The sequence below is a fragment of the Haliaeetus albicilla genome, chromosome 8, assembly GCF_947461875.1.
Source record: "Haliaeetus albicilla chromosome 8, bHalAlb1.1, whole genome shotgun sequence".
NCBI classification, from domain to species: domain Eukaryota; kingdom Metazoa; phylum Chordata; class Aves; order Accipitriformes; family Accipitridae; genus Haliaeetus; species Haliaeetus albicilla.
In genome coordinates, this window is record NC_091490.1 from 19,597,898 (window position 1) to 19,616,333 (window position 18,436).

The 18,436-nt window shown below is 39.4% G+C and overlaps 1 protein-coding gene and 1 non-coding gene across 2 annotated transcripts; one reads left to right on the forward strand and one right to left on the reverse strand.

Moving 5' to 3' along the window:
- The first annotated feature begins 598 nt into the window (after positions 1 to 598).
- On the forward strand, positions 599 to 12,816 carry DR1 (down-regulator of transcription 1). Its single transcript, XM_069789258.1, has 3 exons — positions 599 to 1,293; positions 6,556 to 6,719; positions 10,664 to 12,816. The coding sequence occupies exons 1-3, from the start codon at positions 1,074 to 1,076 to the stop codon at positions 10,808 to 10,810; spliced, it is 531 nt and encodes a 176-aa protein (XP_069645359.1). The 5' UTR covers positions 599 to 1,073; the 3' UTR covers positions 10,811 to 12,816.
- Positions 12,817 to 18,363: 5,547 nt separating this feature from the next.
- Positions 18,364 to 18,436, reverse strand: TRNAK-CUU (transfer RNA lysine (anticodon CUU)). The gene has a single exon. It is a non-coding gene; the product is annotated as a tRNA-Lys (tRNA).

Genomic DNA, 18,436 nt, shown 5'->3' on the forward strand with positions numbered 1-18,436 from the left:
GGCTGTCGCTGGCCTGCTGCCTGGGGCTGGAATGTTTTATCGTGTTTTCCCTTTGCAGCGCAAAAAAGCGAGGAGCTACCGCAACCGCAGGTTTTAACGGGCCTTCCGCAGGAGCCTGTGTGGTTTGGTGAATTGTTTCACACAACCCTTACACTACTGCTCGTGGAGCGGATGAAAGCGGAAAACACAGCTTCATAGGTGGATTCTGAGGGAGGCCAGCCATGACTGTAACTCGTGGATAAGCCGCAGATGAAGAGCCGAGCACCGGCCACTCGCCCTGCTTCGGCAACGAGCCCGCCACGGGTGTAAGACCCCCGGCCGCTGCAGACGTCGAGGGGAAGGATGGGGCCGGGCCGGCGCTGGGGGAGTCCGGGCGGGGACAGCAGCTCTCGAAGGAGACGTCGGGCTCAGCCAGGCCGAGGCCACCCGCGGAGAGGCCCCAGCCCGGCAGCGGGAGGGCGACGGAGCCCCGGCCGCTGCCGCCGGCCGCACGTGGCGCCGCCTCACGGGCCGCGCGCCGCCGGCCCTTCCGGCGCTCCCCGGGCGGGCGGGGCCAGGCGGCGGAAGGCTGTTCCGGCTTCCGGCGGAAGCGACGTCCCTCGCAGGTTGAGCCCGTAGTCAGCCCGTTTCCGCCTCGCGGCCGCCCTCACCGTCGGGCCAGACGCCGCTGCTGCCGCCGCCGCCGGGGGAGGAGGGGGCCGAGCCGAGCCGAGCCGTACTGCGCGCGGGTAATTTAGCGGCTCGGCTTTCCTCAGGCCGTTCATAAGGCGGCGGCGCCTGCGCCCGAAGGATGTGGTGGAGGCGGCAGTGGCAGGCGCCGCGGCCGAGGGAGCCCTGAGCCCGCACAGCCCTTCCCGGCCCCGCGCACCGGCGGCCCGGTAGCGGCCCCCCGGCCCGGCCCGCTCGTCCATCGGCGGCGCCGCCCCCCCCCCCCCCCCCCCCCGCAGCGTCGCCTCCCGCGGCACCACCCGCCCCTCGCCGGTTCCCCGCGCGCTGGAGCCCCGCGCGGGAGCTGAGGGGGAGCCCGTGAGCGCGGGAGCCGAGCGCCTCTCGGGGAGCCAGCGGCAGCCAGGATGGCCTCGTCGTCGGGCAACGATGACGACCTCACCATCCCCAGGGCTGCCATCAACAAGATGATCAAAGAAACGCTCCCCAACGTCCGCGTGGCAAACGATGCCCGGGAGCTGGTGGTAAACTGCTGCACTGAATTCATCCACCTCATCTCCTCCGAGGCCAACGAGATCTGCAACAAATCGGAGAAGAAGACCATCTCCCCGGAGCATGTCATACAAGGTGAGCTTCCGGAGGCGGTGCGCTTCTGCCCGGTGCGCCACGGGTCATTCAGGCTTTGAGCCACTCCTGTCCCGCTGAGACTCGGAACTCTCTCTGTGGTTTCTTGTAAAAGACAAAGCTATGTAAAAGACAAAAGGCAGGGGTCTTTTAAGGGTCTGGAGGGAAAGCGTGTGCTGTCCGGCTTGTCGGTCGCATTGCAAGGGAAGGTTTGTCTTTGTGTGGTTACGACGACTGTTGAGTGGGCTCAGGACCAGCTCTCGTTTTGTGGTTCGGAGATGTCCGTGATGCTTTGAGTGAGGTCACTAAATCCATTCGTCTTTTTCGTACCTGTGGAACGAGGTCTGCTTTTTCGAACGGTTATGTGGGTTCCTTTTACAGCATGTATTAATATACTGAATTTATTAAATCTCTTTCTAATCGGAGAATGATGAAAGATGTATGATTGAGTATGTGGACCCCAGGCATCAATCCAGAGTTGTCCTTTCTTGTTCCTATAGAGAGTGAAATATTCCTCTAGGGCTGTCCTTGGAGTCCGATCATTTAACTGAAAGAGTACTTCATCCTGTTGCCTGGTAGAGATGTTAACAGTAGCATTTGCGGTAGAGCTATTTTCAGGACTATGATGGTATGAACGTAGATTTTTTTAAAAATGTGGTTTTTTGGTAATGATCCTCTGTTTGAAACGAGAAAAAAAACCAACAACTGATTCCTTTGGACTGTATCAGCTTGCTCACCAGAAGAATTTCAAGTACTTGACTGGATTATGAACAGCAAAAGAAAATATGTAGAGTGTATGAGCTTTAATATTAATAAAATACCTGTAAACCTGGAAGTTTAGCAAAACAACTGCATCACAGCAGCTCAGGATGTAAAGAGTAAAACTTGTGCTTGCAAGTGGAAGCGTACTTTGGGTATGATGCTTCATAATACATGGATGGTTTCTTCAAATGACCACCAAAATGTTTGAGCTCAGTTATTAACCCAGGAATAGACATGATCTTTAAGGTTGAGGATAATAAGGAATTCATGTATGAAAGTATTTTTTGCCCAGTAGTGGTGGTCCTCAGAAAAGATTTCACCTGTTGCTGCCCTAGGGTTAGTCTACATTTTTTGGAAAACAAATTTAAACTAAAATGTGCATGTGTGTGGATATTGTCAGCAGGTGGTCGCAAACCAAGTGTTTCACGGGGTTCTATGTCTTTGTGTTACCAGATTTTAGAGTTGGGAAAAATTATTTTCAAATTAGATCTGTACTTCTTAGTCAAGTATTGCAAAGGAAGACTTTGGAGATGTATTCATTTTTGTAATGCTCTGGAGAGGGAAGGAGTTGTTCTTAGATTTTCTGCTGTTCTTATCTTTAGGGAAGTGTATGTGCTATTAGCTGCTTCCAGATGCTGGTCAGTTGGCAGATGATCCCTCTGTGAGGTACGAGGCTTTAGATGGCTAATTTTGGAAGCAGTGATTGTGTGTATATAGGCATAGTATTCCTGCATTTTCATCTGTCTTCATACATTCTAGATACTTGCTATTTTGGCTGCCTCTTAATGTAGCTCTGTGACAATGATGCTAACAAATTAAGTAATTGAAATACATTGTTTGTAGTCATCCAGATATCTTGTTCCTTTTGAATGCTTAAACCAGCTCATTTAGAAGTAAAATGAGGCTAAAGGCCATAGCATCATAGCTGGTCCAATCTAAACACAGGGTGCTGCCAAGAAGAATCTTTCTGTACCCTCTTTAGATCTGGATCTAGCAATTGCTGATACAACTGACCCTGTGGCTTTCTGAGAGTGTAGTGGGGGAACACGGTTTTCTGTCAGGGGAGTTTGCTGATCTGACTGTTCCTGTAAACAAGAAGTTACTAGATTGGGAGCAAAGAGCAGGAATGGTATTTCACTGACAAGGAGGAAGGGGAAAGAGATGCTTTGCGGTTGGTGACAGCCTGCCATTGTGACTGTATTAGAGGTAATGTGAAGCTGCACTTCATCACTGTACTTACGTGTTCGGTAGCAATGGTGTTTAAGATGCCCTTTCCTTTGCTGTACTGTTAAAATGATTGTGTGGTCACGTGCTGAGCTAGAACTCTTCCCCCTACCACTGAGTTGTGCTTCAGATAAATAAAGTCCCTGCCGTGTTTCATTGTGTGGTAGCAAACACACTTGACTGGCACAGTGTTAACAGCATAGGGAAAGGAAATAAAGCAATAAAACACAAAGCAGCTTCCCTGGAGACTACCCAAAGGCATCAAGCCTATGTAATAGTCGTAAGTGGAGATAGTCTCCATGTTTATTGTTGAATCCCACCATCAGGAACCCAGCTGTGAGTCTGAGACTCTAATAAGCAAATGAATATCCTTCTGTCCTGGAACAGAAAATAGCCTCATTTGATAGTTATGTGAGTTGTGACAAAGCAGGCTTTTTATGAGAAATTAAACTTCCATTGAATTCCAAAATTGTTGAGATGTTAAATCACCATTTTTATGAATTTGATTACTTTGGTCTACATAGAACTGTTGTGCAGTAAGGTAGGCTGTGGATTGATGGCAAATCCTGTAGCTTGTTTTCATGGGCTGTTAAGATACTGACAGTGTTTACATTAGCATTTACTGTTTAAAAAAAACCCAAACAACTGTTAATGTTTGGGATTTTACTTTGGAAGTTATTTTTCTTTCAAAGGAGCATAGACAGTTAAAAATCTCAGAAATGAATGACCTGATTGTATAAAAAACAAATGTAGAACTAATTATGCTTAACTGATTAATCAGAGATCTGCACCTTCATGCAGTCTTTAAGAGTGGGAGGAGACTGGGGAAAAGATAGTTGTGATTTGGTGTTTGTAATTAAGAGAAGTCGTCATCCCTGCCCCCCCCCCCCCCAAAAGAAAAAAAAAGCTGTGTTTTGGGATTCAGTTGTTTAGATTTGGTGTGATCATTCTAACCTTGGTAAGGTACCAAGTTTTCAGCAATCTGGGTAGACATGTAGATTTCAGACTCAAGAAATAGGACTCTGAGTTTTGGTGGAACAGTAGCTCTGCTAAACTAGTAATCACTTGTCCCACATATCAGCACCGTGCTGATATAAAGGGATTCGTATTCCTTCCATGCATGTGTTCTGTAAAGCTCTGATGTGTTTCCAGAAGATAGTAAATTTCTTAAGTCATTTCACAGCCAGCAGAATTTTGATGCACTAGACCTATGGTGCATATATGGTTCTTCGTAGCTTTATTATGTTGAACAATTGTACAAATCTGTCTTGGTTATATCACATATTCTTTTTTGGATATTTGTGTTTTTTAGTGTGCTACATTCAATACATAACTAAGTTCTTTCCATTAATTTGTTTTCTTTTAAGGGCCGTTTAAAATTTCTGTAAAAGCCCATCTTGCTGTTGACTTTGGATTGGGCAGTTGTTCTTACTCTGATGCTGCAGGTGGCCAACCCTGATCACTGTGAACGTTCTTTTGGTGAACACCTATGTTTTTGCTATGATGGTTTGTCTTAGTGATATTAGACTTGTAGAGTTTCTAAAATTTTATACTTTGGTTAAAAAAACCAAAACGACTTTTGTTTACTGTATATACTGTTTACATTTTAAAATTGAATGAGTTCTTAAATATTTATAGGCTGCTTAGATAACCAGTTCTAGACCATGAGACGTGGATTTGTCTCCTATGTGCTGAGGTTGGATTAAACAGGTTTCCGAAGGTTTTTGGTAATTCTTGTAGAAACTGTGGGCTAATTGAAGAAAGTGTTTCCAGTGTGTGTGTGTGGGCTGATGCTGAACTGGCATCCTGTTTCTGAAATAATTTGATTATCTCTAAACCAGTTTGTCTTTTAACTATTTTTCTTAAGAAATAGGTATTATGTAAATTCATTTGCCAAATGTTACCTGTTAAAGGAATGGTAGTCCTGCATGACTAGACAGCTGCACTGTAGTGCCCTATTGAAGGCAGTGTATTAATTGTCTTCTTGAGTACGGATTGGAAGCTGAAAACTTGCAGAATGCCTTTGGGTGGTTGTTTAGGTGTATGATACAATTGCATGCTGCCGTAATTATGGGTAGGAAAATGTTGCTTACAAAATTAATGTTAGAATATAGTCTGAGTTAGTGTAACTAAGAGCTTGTTTATAACACGTTGTTGATTGCTGTTGTGCAGTTTATTTTAGTGCTATTTCTTGAATAGCTCGTGACATAAGATTGAAATAAAGTAAGATAAAGGTTAAAACAACTATCATTCCATAAAGAAAACTGATTTGTGTAAATACTGGAAATAAAGCAGGTGTTTTATTAAACTGAGACTTGTTTCTAGTATAATTGGTGTTTATGTAATATTTCTAGCATATTCTGTAATAGGTTCCACTTTGGGGTTTATGTATGTGTGGAAGCATATTGAAATAAATGGTGATCAGGAAACAGTGCCTTTTGTCACATGCTCTACCTGGGTTTTTTATAATCCTTCCTGTTACTTTTGCATTTTTTAAAAAAACTGTTGTTGCAGGATATAACTGCATTTCAGATTGCTTTGGGCAGATAAAAGTGCAAGTTTTTAGTTTCTGAATGCATTATCATTTGGTGATAAATAAAAGGGTTTCTGTTGAGAAATAAATCAATAAAAGAGCTCATGCATAATTTTATGTGACGTTATGTGTGAACTATGCATTTTTAGCTTCCTGGCACTTGAAATATGGATTTAGATATTAAAAGACAAAAGCTAAAATTCGTAGGTCTAAGGTAGTATTAATTATTTCTGCCTTAATGAAGGATCTGTAATCATTTTACATGCATCACTTTTGCTGTTACAGATCGCTAATTTACCTTCTACTGAAGACTTGCAACAAAACTGGAAAAAATAGAATCCCAGAGAGATTAAAGGTTAATGATTCAGATAGGAAGGACTTCTCAGTTGTATAAATTTTGCCTGATTCTGATATGTAGAAGATGGGAGAAAGATGTCTTTTGAAGAATAACGCCTGTCTATAGCCAAATATATCTGAAAGCCCTGAATCCTCTCCAAGTGCAGACTTTTTTGGTTGTACTTGACTTATCTTAATTTTTCTAGCCTGAAAACATGCGCTCTTCCATGGTATGGGAGAAGAGACAGGGAAAATAGCTGTCAGATATTCTTAAGAACACAGATTTTGGTCACCAGATGATAGAAAAGTGATCAAACTTTTTACTACTTTTTTTTTTATCTTTAAAATAAACAAATTGATATATATTATGAAAAGCTTTGTAAAAGATAAACAATGTGTTTTCTTTCTAGCACTAGAAAGTTTGGGATTTGGCTCCTATATCAGCGAAGTAAAAGAAGTCTTACAAGAATGCAAAACAGTAGCACTAAAGAGAAGAAAGGCCAGTTCACGCTTGGAGAACCTTGGCATTCCGGAAGAAGAGCTTCTAAGGCAGCAACAGGAATTATTTGCAAAAGTAAGTGAAGCAATACTTGTACTGATGAGGCTGGAATAATTAATGCTGCAGATCTAGTGCCACAAAAACATGTGCACACCTCAAGAAGTATCCCCTTCCTTGTGAGTTGCTGTGGCATCTGAGATGCTATTGAGTTTGGCCTGTTTGAATTGGGGAAAGTAAAGTTAACAAATAAGATGCTGCTACTTGTTACTTCTGTGATTTGACGTATAGGACTTTGTATATGAACAAATTTTATGCTCTAGATTTAAAAAGCATGTTTTTTGCTGCTACTTAGGTATTTGCATTCTAGTGTAGAGAATACATCAAGAATTACTTGGCTGAGGAAATAAAAGAATGACAGCTGGTGTTCTAGGAAATTATCAGTTTTGATGCATTAAAAAGTGAAAATACCTTTTCTGTTTCTGTCCATCAGCGTACAAATGTTATTTCTTAGGTTTTGAAAGAAATATTTAGTCATTGAAAACTTCTAATTTGTCCTTTCTCATCTTCCTTTACTCTTGGCAAGACTCTAATTGAGTGAATTCATGCATAAATTTTTAGAGAGGCAATTCAGGCATAGGAAAAGCATTTGCCTGCAAATACTGTGTGCGTGCACACACACATTCTCCTTCCTCCCAGCCTTCTCGCCTCCCTGCTTTCCCAGATAGTTTGTGAACATCTCCAAGTTTAAATGACTAAAGGCTGATTTCATTTGTCCTTCTACACCATCTTTTTCTCTACTATTCTCTTAGTTTGACAAGACGACCATTGTTTAAACTTAAGCGATGTGAAAATTATCCTGGATTTCTCTTTCCTTTTATCCAAGGCATGAGTCTTACTGTCTCAATTTGCTTGATTTCCTCTGGTGAAAATGCATATTCATTTGTGTTACCATGTCTGATTACTGCAACCTTCTCTTCTCTATACTTGTATCTTGCTGAAACAATTAATAGCTGTTGGTTTTCATATTACAGCATGCCAGTTATTTTAGGATTAATTGCATGATGAATTTTAAGGCATTTAAAATTTCAGCAAACCATGCACCTATTGTCAGCATGCAGTGAACTGGTTGTGATAAATTCATGTGTGCATAACTTTTGTTTCACTGTACTAACATTAGAAAGACCAATACGGCTGCTTCTGGATTAAGGGTAAGATTTACAAATGATGGTCAGTTTGATACCTGTTTTTTACTTACTGTTTTGTTCAAATAACTTAGCACAGTATACAAACTAAAAAAGCAGCAAAAAATAAGGTGTGTTAATGGAGTACTAGCTCCTGAGTAACTTTTAAAAAAAAAAAAATTAAAAAAAATGCTGAAACCATGGCCACTGTCATGGTTTAACCCCAGCCAGCAACTAAGCACCACACAGCCGCTCACTCACTCCCCCCAGTGGGATGGGGGAGAAAATTGGGAAAAGAAGTAAAACTCGTGGGTTGAGATAAGAACGGTTTAATAGAACAGAAAAAAGAAACTAATAATGATAATACTATTAAAATGACAACAGCAATAATAAAAGGATTGGAATGTACAAGTGATGCACAGTGCAATTGCTCACCACCCACCGACCGACACCCAGCTAGTCCCTGAGCAGTGATCCCCTGCCCCCACTCCCCCCAGTTTCTATACTAGATGTGACGTCCCATGGTATGGAATACCCTGTTGACCAGTTTGGGTCAGCTGTCCTGGCTGTGTCCCGTTCCAACTTCTTGTGCCCCTCCAGCTTTCTCACTGGCTGGGCATGAGAAGCTGAAAAATCCTTGACTTTAGAGTAAACATTACTTAGCAACAACTGAAAACATCAGTGTTATCAACATTCTTTGCATACTGAACTCAAAACATAGCACCTACCAGCTACTAGGAAGACAATTAACTCTATCCCAGCTGAAACCAGGACAGCCACCTTGCATAAACTACACTTTCTCTAAGGAATGACCCCTTGAGATATGTTCTTTTTAAATTTTATAGTACTGTGCCTTAATGTCTAAATTAAGGCAATGCATGCAAGTTTGACAAGATTGTATGAACGATTTTCAGAATCATCTTTGGTAATATGGACAATCTTTGCATAGATTCAAAGATGGCAGTCTCATTTTTCAAAAATACTACTTGTGATATGCTGTTGGAGGTACTGTAATTATTCTTAAAAATAGTTACACAAATGCATGTTCATTTACTTGTGCTAATCTTGTTAATATTCTAGAGCATGACACTAATGCTGACTTCTTGCTCTAGTTTTAAAATACTTGCTTGTTAATGTTGCAAATTTTTGATGCCTATAGCTTGGTTGATGGTAAATATTTGAAGTCAGGGGAATGTCTTAGCCCAATGTCCATGCATGTCTGTAAGTTTCTGTGCAAGACAAGGGCCGTAACAGATTTGGGTTTTTTTTTGAGGGTTCCTCACAAAAGTTCATTTGTGCAATAAGTAAGTTAAGGTGCCTGTAAAGCTTCTTAGTCAATACAACTCAATGGAATTTTTCTTTTTTTTTTTTTTCCATTTTTGAAATGGCTAAGTGATACCTTTATAAATGTGGTAGTGAGGGTAAGCACTGACAAAACAATCCATCCAGTGTAAAGTGCTGAGCCTCTGATTCCTGGTGCATGCATGTGTATCACCTTGTTGAGTGTACAGTAAACTTAATTGTAGCAGGGTCAGTAGGGAGCCCTGTTGTTATCTTGTGTGTGATAAATATTTATGCCTCTCCTATGTGAACAGATGCTGCTGTCTTGCTTTGTTTAGAACTTTACAATGTCTTAAATTGTTTTCCAATCCTTGTAACTTCATGACCACTTGAAGTTTGAAACACTGAAAAGTCTTCATTGAGAAGAGATGTCTACCCCTGTAAAACTGTTTTCTTTTAATGCTAAAACAGACTGAGGAAATGTGACACTTCTTATAAGAAGGGAAGACTCCCATTTTTTCACTTCGCTGAGTAGATAAACTGGCTTTGATCATTTTCCAAAGCATCATCTTTTGGCATCTTGAAGTTTGCAAAACCATAAAATTTGTTGATGCTTTGGAAAAAAATAGGAAAATTCAGTGAGTGCAATGGGATTAGAAAGGAAATCATTACAGTCTTAGTGATGACTTGTAAAAGTAGAAAAGTAAAGAAGTTTGAAGATGTTTAATTCTCAGAACTTTTTCCTGATGTTCACTCAAAATAGAAATTGAAGTTTTAACTTTAACACAATTGATTAGTATCCTGTTGAAATCAACAGTAGTTGATGAAAAACCAGCTGAAAACCCTGGCCAGAAAAATCAGAGGTGTTGTGGTTTAAGCCCAGCCAGCAACTAAGCACCATGCTCACTGACCACAGAGGTCATCAGTTGAACTATTTGAAATGTTTTGTTGGAACATCTTGTACCTTTCAGTGAAGGGCTGTACCTTTCTGTAGCAAAGTCATCCTCAGTCTGCATACCTAAATTTGAGAAGACCTTGCATTTCTCTGTTTTCCAAAGATTGCTTAGCAAAGTAAGATAATGGCTTTCTTTATGTTTTTGTAATAATATGTGCCTTTGTGGTACAATTGGATGAGTTCATAATTGCAAGTTTTAGTATTTGTAATCAAAGTAGGGCTGTTCGCATCTCTGAACTGTGATTAAATTGAAGATCCCTTGAAATTGAAGCCTAAAATTTTCATTGCTTTGCCTCAATTTTTCCATTAGGAAGTGGTTCAGGACAATCCTTACAATGGAACTTAGGTACGCTAGCTCCTGCCTCTTGTTTTTGTAACTGTAAATCCTCCAAATGGTGGCCTCTTCAGAGGAAGAGAAAATATAGGTAAACATCTTGGTACAAATAATGAAGGTACTTCTAGATGTGTTTTTATATGTACAATTAATAAAAATTACACAGGAGCAATCTGCAGGTGCAGATAAAACTGCTTTTAAAGATAAGGTGCTCTAGAGATTCTTCACAAGCTATGAATGGACTTAACAATTAAACTCATGTCTTTAGGCTAGACAACAGCAAGCAGAACTGGCGCAGCAGGAATGGCTACAGATGCAACAAGCAGCTCAACAAGCACAGCTTGCTGCTGCCTCAGCCAGTGCATCCAATCAGGCAGGATCCTCTCAGGATGAAGATGATGAAGATGATATCTGAAATTCACCAGCTGAGTTTGTCTTTACTAAGAAATATTTTTCCTGCACAATGAAAACAGTGAAATGAATGCTTACCTGTAAGTTTGTATGCATCATGGACTGGCAATTGGTATTCTAGGGGTGTCTGCTGTTGTGTGCTGTACATGTATAAACTGTCTTTTTTTGAACTCTTGAAGATTTAAGGTTCAGTATCATATCAACTTTGGATTTTTAATGGTGTATATGGAAATTTTAGATAGCAGTGCGTCATTTATTTGATCAATAAACAGTGTTAAAATAAACAACAAGTTTATAAAATATAGTGAGATTTATACAAAAAGTTCTAAATTCACATTTGCATTTCTTCCCTTTTAACTAAACTATAAAATCTTACTTAGAATTTTTAATTGTTTTTTGGGGGAGTGGTACAGTAGGTATAATCTGTTAATGGGAAAAAAAGCGGAGTTCAGCATAGTAAGAGTCTGAATTCTTGGTTCTTTTTAAAATGAGGATGTATGTGGCAATAAATATTATATATGCTCAAATACCACACTTGTTAAAATTTGAAAATGATACATTTTCACCAAGCTAGGAAAAGGTATGTTTAATAGGAGTTGTACAAAGTCAGTCATTTTTTTGTATAGGGGTGAAAAAAAGAAACCCATGGTTTTATTATGACATCCTTTGACAGTCCTAACTGAATATTTCACTTCAAAGACTGCCTGGTTTGAAGAACTTACTCTTCTATTATTTCACTCCAGTTTAATGTTAACTGTTGTTGATGGTATTTCGTAGTCCATATCTATTCATATTGTTGAAATATAAAGCTGGAGCTTGATGAAACAAGATTGTTTTAGTTCCACTGATATAACTGGGAATGATTAAGTATTCAAGCCTAAGAATGCAAAAGCTGAAGCTAAGAGCATGCTTACCATAAAAGAGGGAATTTATTTAACCTTGATTAGTCATTGTTGTCAGCATAATGCTAACATTCTCCAGACTAGATTGCCACTGGATTACTAAAATACCTTGTTGGAAGTTAGTATTTTCTTCATTCAGATTGGTTTGTAGGTAAGTCCAGGTTTTTTATAAACTATTCCCCAAGAGTGATCAGCAATACATGGAACAGAAATTATGTAGTAGTCCTTTTGATAGTTGATTTGAAAATTCTGTTGATAAATGGATGAGCAGCTGTTCTTTGTGTTGAAATAAAGCACAGTAGTGTCCATTGCTGAGTTTTAATGTGTTACTTGAAGTAATACCGGCATATCTTCTGGTACACTAATCTGAGCAGACTAGAAAAGCCACTTGCATGCTGCTGTAGATGATCCCATAGCTCTCTAACAACATGGATTGTTTTATTAACTTATGTCCTCAGCAAGTTGCTCTAGTTAGAATTCTTGAGGGCTGCAGCAGTCTGTTTACATAAGGACGCAAACAGAAAACGGTGTGCCCATTTTTACATAAAGATCTGAACAAGGTACAATTGGCACATATTCAGATGTCAGTCACATAGTGACTTTGATTTAAATTTGAGATACATTAAGTTACATATTGAATAAATGTGAACGCTTCCTTAAATGCATTAATGCAGTGAAAACTCTGAAAAGTGCTTGTTTGAATGTTTAAGTTTAAAAAGGAAAAACAAAACAAAAAACCTTTTGTGGATACTATATGAGATATGTTAGGCAAGGTTTGACCAAGGAAGTGGTTTTCTGTAAAGGTTTAAGTACCAAAGGTAGAAAATCTAGTCTAGTGATACAATGTTAATGTGCAGTGTTGGCTTTTCTAATTCGTACTGTAACACCTTCACACTTTCCATTTTAAATGAGTCTTTTCCTTTTAAATAATATTAGGTATATTTTTACACCTTTCTTTTCTGATGCAGAATTCAGGTTAACATTTTACTGCATCTGGTATGTATGGTGTAATATGTTTGGATCCTTGTGACCTTTCTTTTGGACATTCTTGTGCTTTTTCATATGCTGTATTCTTCAAGCAATAAAATTCTGATGTGTTTTTATAAAACTGCTTTTATATTTAATGAATAGTCTGTCTTCATTGCATTTATAAAGAAAAAAGTTAAGACTACTTTAACTCTGCTGTTATTTTGACCCACTGAACACTTCTTGTGACCAAAGTCTTTACAACCTGAGTGCTGTTGGATGGCATTGCTGTTCACTGGGGTTGCTAATGCTTGCAGACAATGTTTCTGGGCTTGACCTGCTCTCTTTCCTCTTGGGAATTGCATTTTGTGTATATGCATTTTTTATAACCTGACCTTCTTCACTTGAAAAGTTGGACAAAAGCCCTGTAGATCAGGTATAACCTACTGAAATACTTTCAGTTTAACAAAGTGAAAGACAACAGGCAGATGCTGGGGAAATAAGAATATATGTTAGTCTCCTGTTGAATTAGTTTCATGTAGATAGTTTGTTTAGAGACTACTTGTTCAGCCATTCCACCTCATGTGTGAAAAGTAAACTCTGGCAGTTGCAGGGGGAGAATCTTCACTGATCTTTCAACAAACTAAGAATTTTCTATTACTTTCCTATTGTGCTTCCATGCACTAGCTGTTCAGTGAAGACAAGAGATTTCTGCATTTGTGGTACCACTGATTTTTTGGTACACCAGATACATAGAGTGTAAAGTTTGGTTAGTGAACTGTATTGTTACTTTGTCTCAGAAGAAACGTGTATAAGGATGTGTCTGTTTCTTAAATATTGATGAGATTATCTGTGGGTTTTCCATAATTATTCTGATAGTCTGTTTCAGAGTGCTTTTCACTAAGTGACTTTCTTGCATAATCTTTCTTTTCTGTTACTTTAATAAAGTGTATGTCTGCATGACATTGTGGATAACGCACATAACTGTACTTACCACACTGAGGTACTTTAAAAGGAAGTGTCTTAAGGATTCTAAACATCAAATACTTAAAATGGTATTTGGATTTCACTACTTAAATGTAGCTAGTTGAGTTTGGTATTGAAAGACTGGAAAGGAGTTTCTGCAAGAATGGAAGAAGTCTCTGAAAGCCACAATTATAAATGGTCCTCTTCAGGTTTTGTAAAAGTACCTCCATTAAGGAGGACTCTGTGTAACAATGCCTGTGCTGATCTTTTCATAATTTTGAAACAGTGCCAAGTCAAGGGCATAAAGTGACAATCATCGTTGTGGAACAGCAAAACCCTTGCTCTGAAATGTACACCTCATTTTAGTCTCCCAGTGTTGGATTGTGATTTTGTGTAAATCATGCACAAAACAATGTGGAAGGAAGAGTGTAACATGAAAGGTTAAGAATGCTGTGGTTAAATTTACTTTTGGTATTACACTATTAATCTCTCCAAGATGGAAAAGTTTTACTTTGCAGCTTACACAGTGGGAGCACATCAGTGGGATACTGGCCAGTGTTAAGATGGATTTTGCTTACTGATAAATTAGACAGTACCTCTTTGATCCCTTGGACTTGCTAAAAGTCTACTCAATGAATGTGCCATCTGTGACCTAGGTATGCTGGGTATAACTCACTGATGAAAAGGAGCGTCAGTGAGGCTTAACATAGGCCAGTTAAGATTCGCTGGCAATCAGGAATGATAGGTTCCTTTTCAAAAGATGTTTGTGCTTAGCTTGAATATGTTGGTTTTTTCCTGATTGAAATTAGTGTTTTTATTTTTAGTTCCATGCAAACATAGCTACAGGAATCAGTAATTTTGAGAATTTAATAATGGCATTGGAAGTAGTTATCCCAGTTCTTGAGTACATGGGGCAACAAGTATGCTAGAGCTGTGCATTCCTGGAAAGAAACAGATCCAGTGAATGCTTGAATTGGAGGCTGTTCTTTTCTGTGGTACTGTGCTATAATGCAACTGAGCCAAGACTTGGGGAGTGGAGGTTTTGCAGCAAAATGGTTAGACAGTGAATCCAATTGGATATGCCAGATCCCATATGTCAATCATTCATGAATCCAATAAGTGTGGGTTTTGCTGGGTGGATGAGTCTAGGATAAACTTGAATAACCTAGGGTAGAATATGTAGCAGATGATGCTCCTGCATGTGTTGGGGAAGGTGACATTTGGTTTTAATTCTTCATGGCCATGATTTATTGTCATGTCAACTACAGGAATACAACATGAAGACTTCTATCCCACAGCCTGAACCAAATGTTCAAGTAAGGATTGACGGTGCTTGCTACAACCTGTTTCCTTTTTACCGAGTTTTAAATGTGAACAGCTACAACGCTTTACATATCTGGGGTGAAGATTTATAAGAGGCATATGAAATCATGTAAAGACTACAATTAATTTTAAGGCTGAATGTTCATGTCATTAATTTTTGTATTACTTGAGATGATTTTTTTTCTTGTTTCAAAGGAAGTCATTGATTTCTTCCCTTCTTCCTCAGCCCCACCTAGGGTAACTAATGTTGTTGGAGTAGTAGTATCGCATGGTGTAACTTTGAATGATTTCCACACTCATTTCAGTAGAAATTAGTCCAGTTTTTATATTAGTTCAATACTGTTACTAGTCAGTAATCATAAACTTTTATATCTTCAAAGCATTGTACAAGCATTAATTATGCGTAGGCAATGTTACACTGCCCAGTGTAATAATGTTGGTATTTGAACAGTCCATGCTAACACATTCACATGCTACAGAACTAAAAGGTGGTGCACTGTTTAGAGGAAAAAGATGTTATCTTCATGTCAGACTTCATGTAAAGGTGACTCATCTAGAGAGCAGGTAACTGGAAAAACAAACAGACTTGTTATAAAAGTCATTGTTGGAGATGAAAGCATTTATTTGTAATAGCACAGTGCTTGGGGTTGCTGGTTATAGGCCAGGACTTGGTTTCATTAATGTTGTGTTCAGGTTTCATTCTGTCGCCTACAGAGAGAAAAAACACAGGTGAATTAGAAGTCAAATTCAGTGACCTTTTTCTTGCAGGTATGAATTTATTTTCTCAGGCAGCAGTGTAACCCATGGAAGAGAACTAAATTTATCAGGGCAGTGGCAGTGTTAGTAGTGCAAAAAATCTGAAAGTCTTCACCATCCCATCCTGCAGTAAAGGAGACTTCACTTCTAAAAATGTTAGAAGATCTGTATGGTGAAGGAGGAATGTGAGCAATAAAGACTTTTTTTTCTCTACTGTAATGCAAACAGCTAACTGGTACAACTTTTCATGCATAGATAATTATTTTTCAGGCAGGTAAAATTCAAAACTTGAAGACAGTCACTTCTTAGATATGCACTTACATACACCTTCCACATTCTCTGATGGTTGAGTATTCTATACCTGTAGTAATTTAATTGCCTGGGATTGCTGGGTAAGTTGTATGCAGCTGAACTCATTACCCTTAAATTATGAATAACTTGTTCTTTTCTTGTTTTCAGTATGTTACAATGTTTTGAAACTTGAAACTGTTGGAAGCAATCATGTTTTTGTTTCTACAAAAATATTTCTGTTTTTGAGATGCTTACAGAATTGTTTTTAAATATATAGTTCTAAATAAAATTTAAAGAAAACTAAAGCTTTATAAACAAATTATATTAGTTTATCTTTATATATTGTATCATTAAAATGAAAGGGGCAATTTTTGACTGAATGTGAAAAAGGTATTTATTCTGTCTGCAGGATGTGGAAACACAGGGCTAAACTGTTGCTGCTGTTAGTGAGTTATCTTTTCCAAAATGTGGAAAAATGTTATTTTGCTTATTTAAAAAGTGTTAGTTGATATTCTGAGACAAAAATCACCCCTCAAACTTTTCTCTCAGGAAAATGATGACCTGGCTTCCCTTCATAGATGAAAAGGATCTAGGGCATGAATCACACAGTCCTGCTGGAAGAACTATAGTTGCAGACAAGCCTGGAGGGAGAGGGCATTTCATTGATTGCTTTAACTGTTTTTGCTTTAATCATGTGAAAAAGTGATTGAGAATTGGACCTTGCCCTAAAATGAAATCTCTGCTATTGACTGTGTTACAATAGCATATTTTAAAAGTTTCTCCTTTATGAACATAGGATATAAAGCTTCTGAATGCTGAAATAGGTTTTTCATACGTATCTGTGTTTGGATATATTTTTGTAACCTGCCTCAGTGGTGTATATATTCCAACCCAGAGGGGCAGTTTAGTCCTCAAATTCAGAGAAATTTTTTACTTGGTGCTGAAAATGGTGCATTTTTTTTAGTGTGAAAAAAAAGGTCATAGGAAATAGTGGCATGATAACTTCTTTGTGGACAAGCTGTTAAAGACACAAAGGTAGTAGCAACACAACCGAACCCTCATGTTCTGTGTATTTCATTTTAAAAAAATCCATCCACTGAGGAGATCTGGACATCAGGAGAGTACCTGAGGCAGCAGTAAATCCAAAGGGAAAAACCCTGGCTACTAGAAGATGAGTGTGTTAGGGAAGGAAAAAACCAGTCTTAAGAAATTGTGTATATTCTTCTCTTGGCATCTTGCCTTGTCTCAAAGGGAAGAATATGAAAAGACAAAGCGGGGGCATGTGTAAAGACTCTTACTAGGATTCAGTTGGCTACCTGTTAGATTTGATCTGCCTTTTAAGTCCAAAGAGCAGGCATTGGTTTTCAAATTTAGTTAGAGCTCCAAAAAATGTAATATCACAAAAATGAAATTCCTTCTTAAACAAGTGATTATTTTTGCTTTTGTTTCTTTGGAATTACTTGAAGATTTCTGCAGTTAGTCTCTGATCAGAATCTCACTTGGAACAAATAAGAATGATAAACAGAGTTGTAGCTATCTTTATTAATACAAGAGGGAGATATAGAAAGGTAATTGATTTGCTTAGTGGGATATCTATTCTGTGTTCTCATTTCTATTGTTGATTTATTTACTGATTCCTCCTCTTTTAAAGTGATCAATAGTGGGAGGGAGAGTTTTCTTGGATGTGTGAATTACTCGAGTTTCCTTCCAGATTGTGATCCTTTGGCAGTTTTTTCATGCACCAATTAAATGTGGTTGTATTGGGTCTGGCTGAGATGGAGTTAATACTCCCCATGGCAGCCCTCATAGCACTGTGCTCTGCATCAGTAGCTAGAAAGGTGTTGATAGCACACCAGCGTTTTGGCTACTGCTGAGCAGTGCTGGCACAGCATCAAGGCTGTCTCCCCAACATTTTTGCCCCCCCCTCAATGGCAGGCTGGGGCAGGGCAAGATCTTGGGAGGGGACACAACCAGGACAGCTGACCTGAACTAACCAAACAGATATTCCATACCATATGACGTCAGCTCAGATATAAAAGCTAAGTAAAGGGAGACGGAAGGGGGGTGACGTCAGCTCAGATATAAAAGGTAAGTAAAGGGAGACGGAAGGGGGGGCATTTTGTCTTCCGGAGCAACCACTACACATTCTGAAGCCCTGCTTCCTGAGCCTGCTGCTGGGAAGTAGAGAATAACATAATTTGTTTTCATGCACGCAACCTTTGCTATTACTGACCACGAGCCTTTTGTTATATTTTCTCCCCCACCTCCCTCCAGCTGCGAAGAGGGAGTGATAGAGTGGCTTTGGTGGGCACCTGGCATCCAACCAGACTCAACCTACCTCAGTCCTTTTTGGTGCCCAACGTGGGGCTCGAACCGACGACCCTGAGATTAAGAGTCCCATGCTCTACCGACTGAGCTAGCTGGGT

What these genes read in the sequence shown, in the direction of transcription:
- DR1 (XM_069789258.1), top strand. Translation starts at nt 1,074, where the DNA reads ATGGCCTCGTCGTCGGGCAACGATGACGACCTCACCATCCCCAGGGCT. An exon ending in CCCGGAGCATGTCATACAAG is followed by an intron (nt 1,294 to 6,555) that starts GTGAGCTTCCGG and finishes TTTTCTTTCTAG; the next exon opens with CACTAGAAAGTTTGGGATTT. An exon ending in AACAGGAATTATTTGCAAAA is followed by an intron (nt 6,720 to 10,663) that starts GTAAGTGAAGCA and finishes TCATGTCTTTAG; the next exon opens with GCTAGACAACAGCAAGCAGA.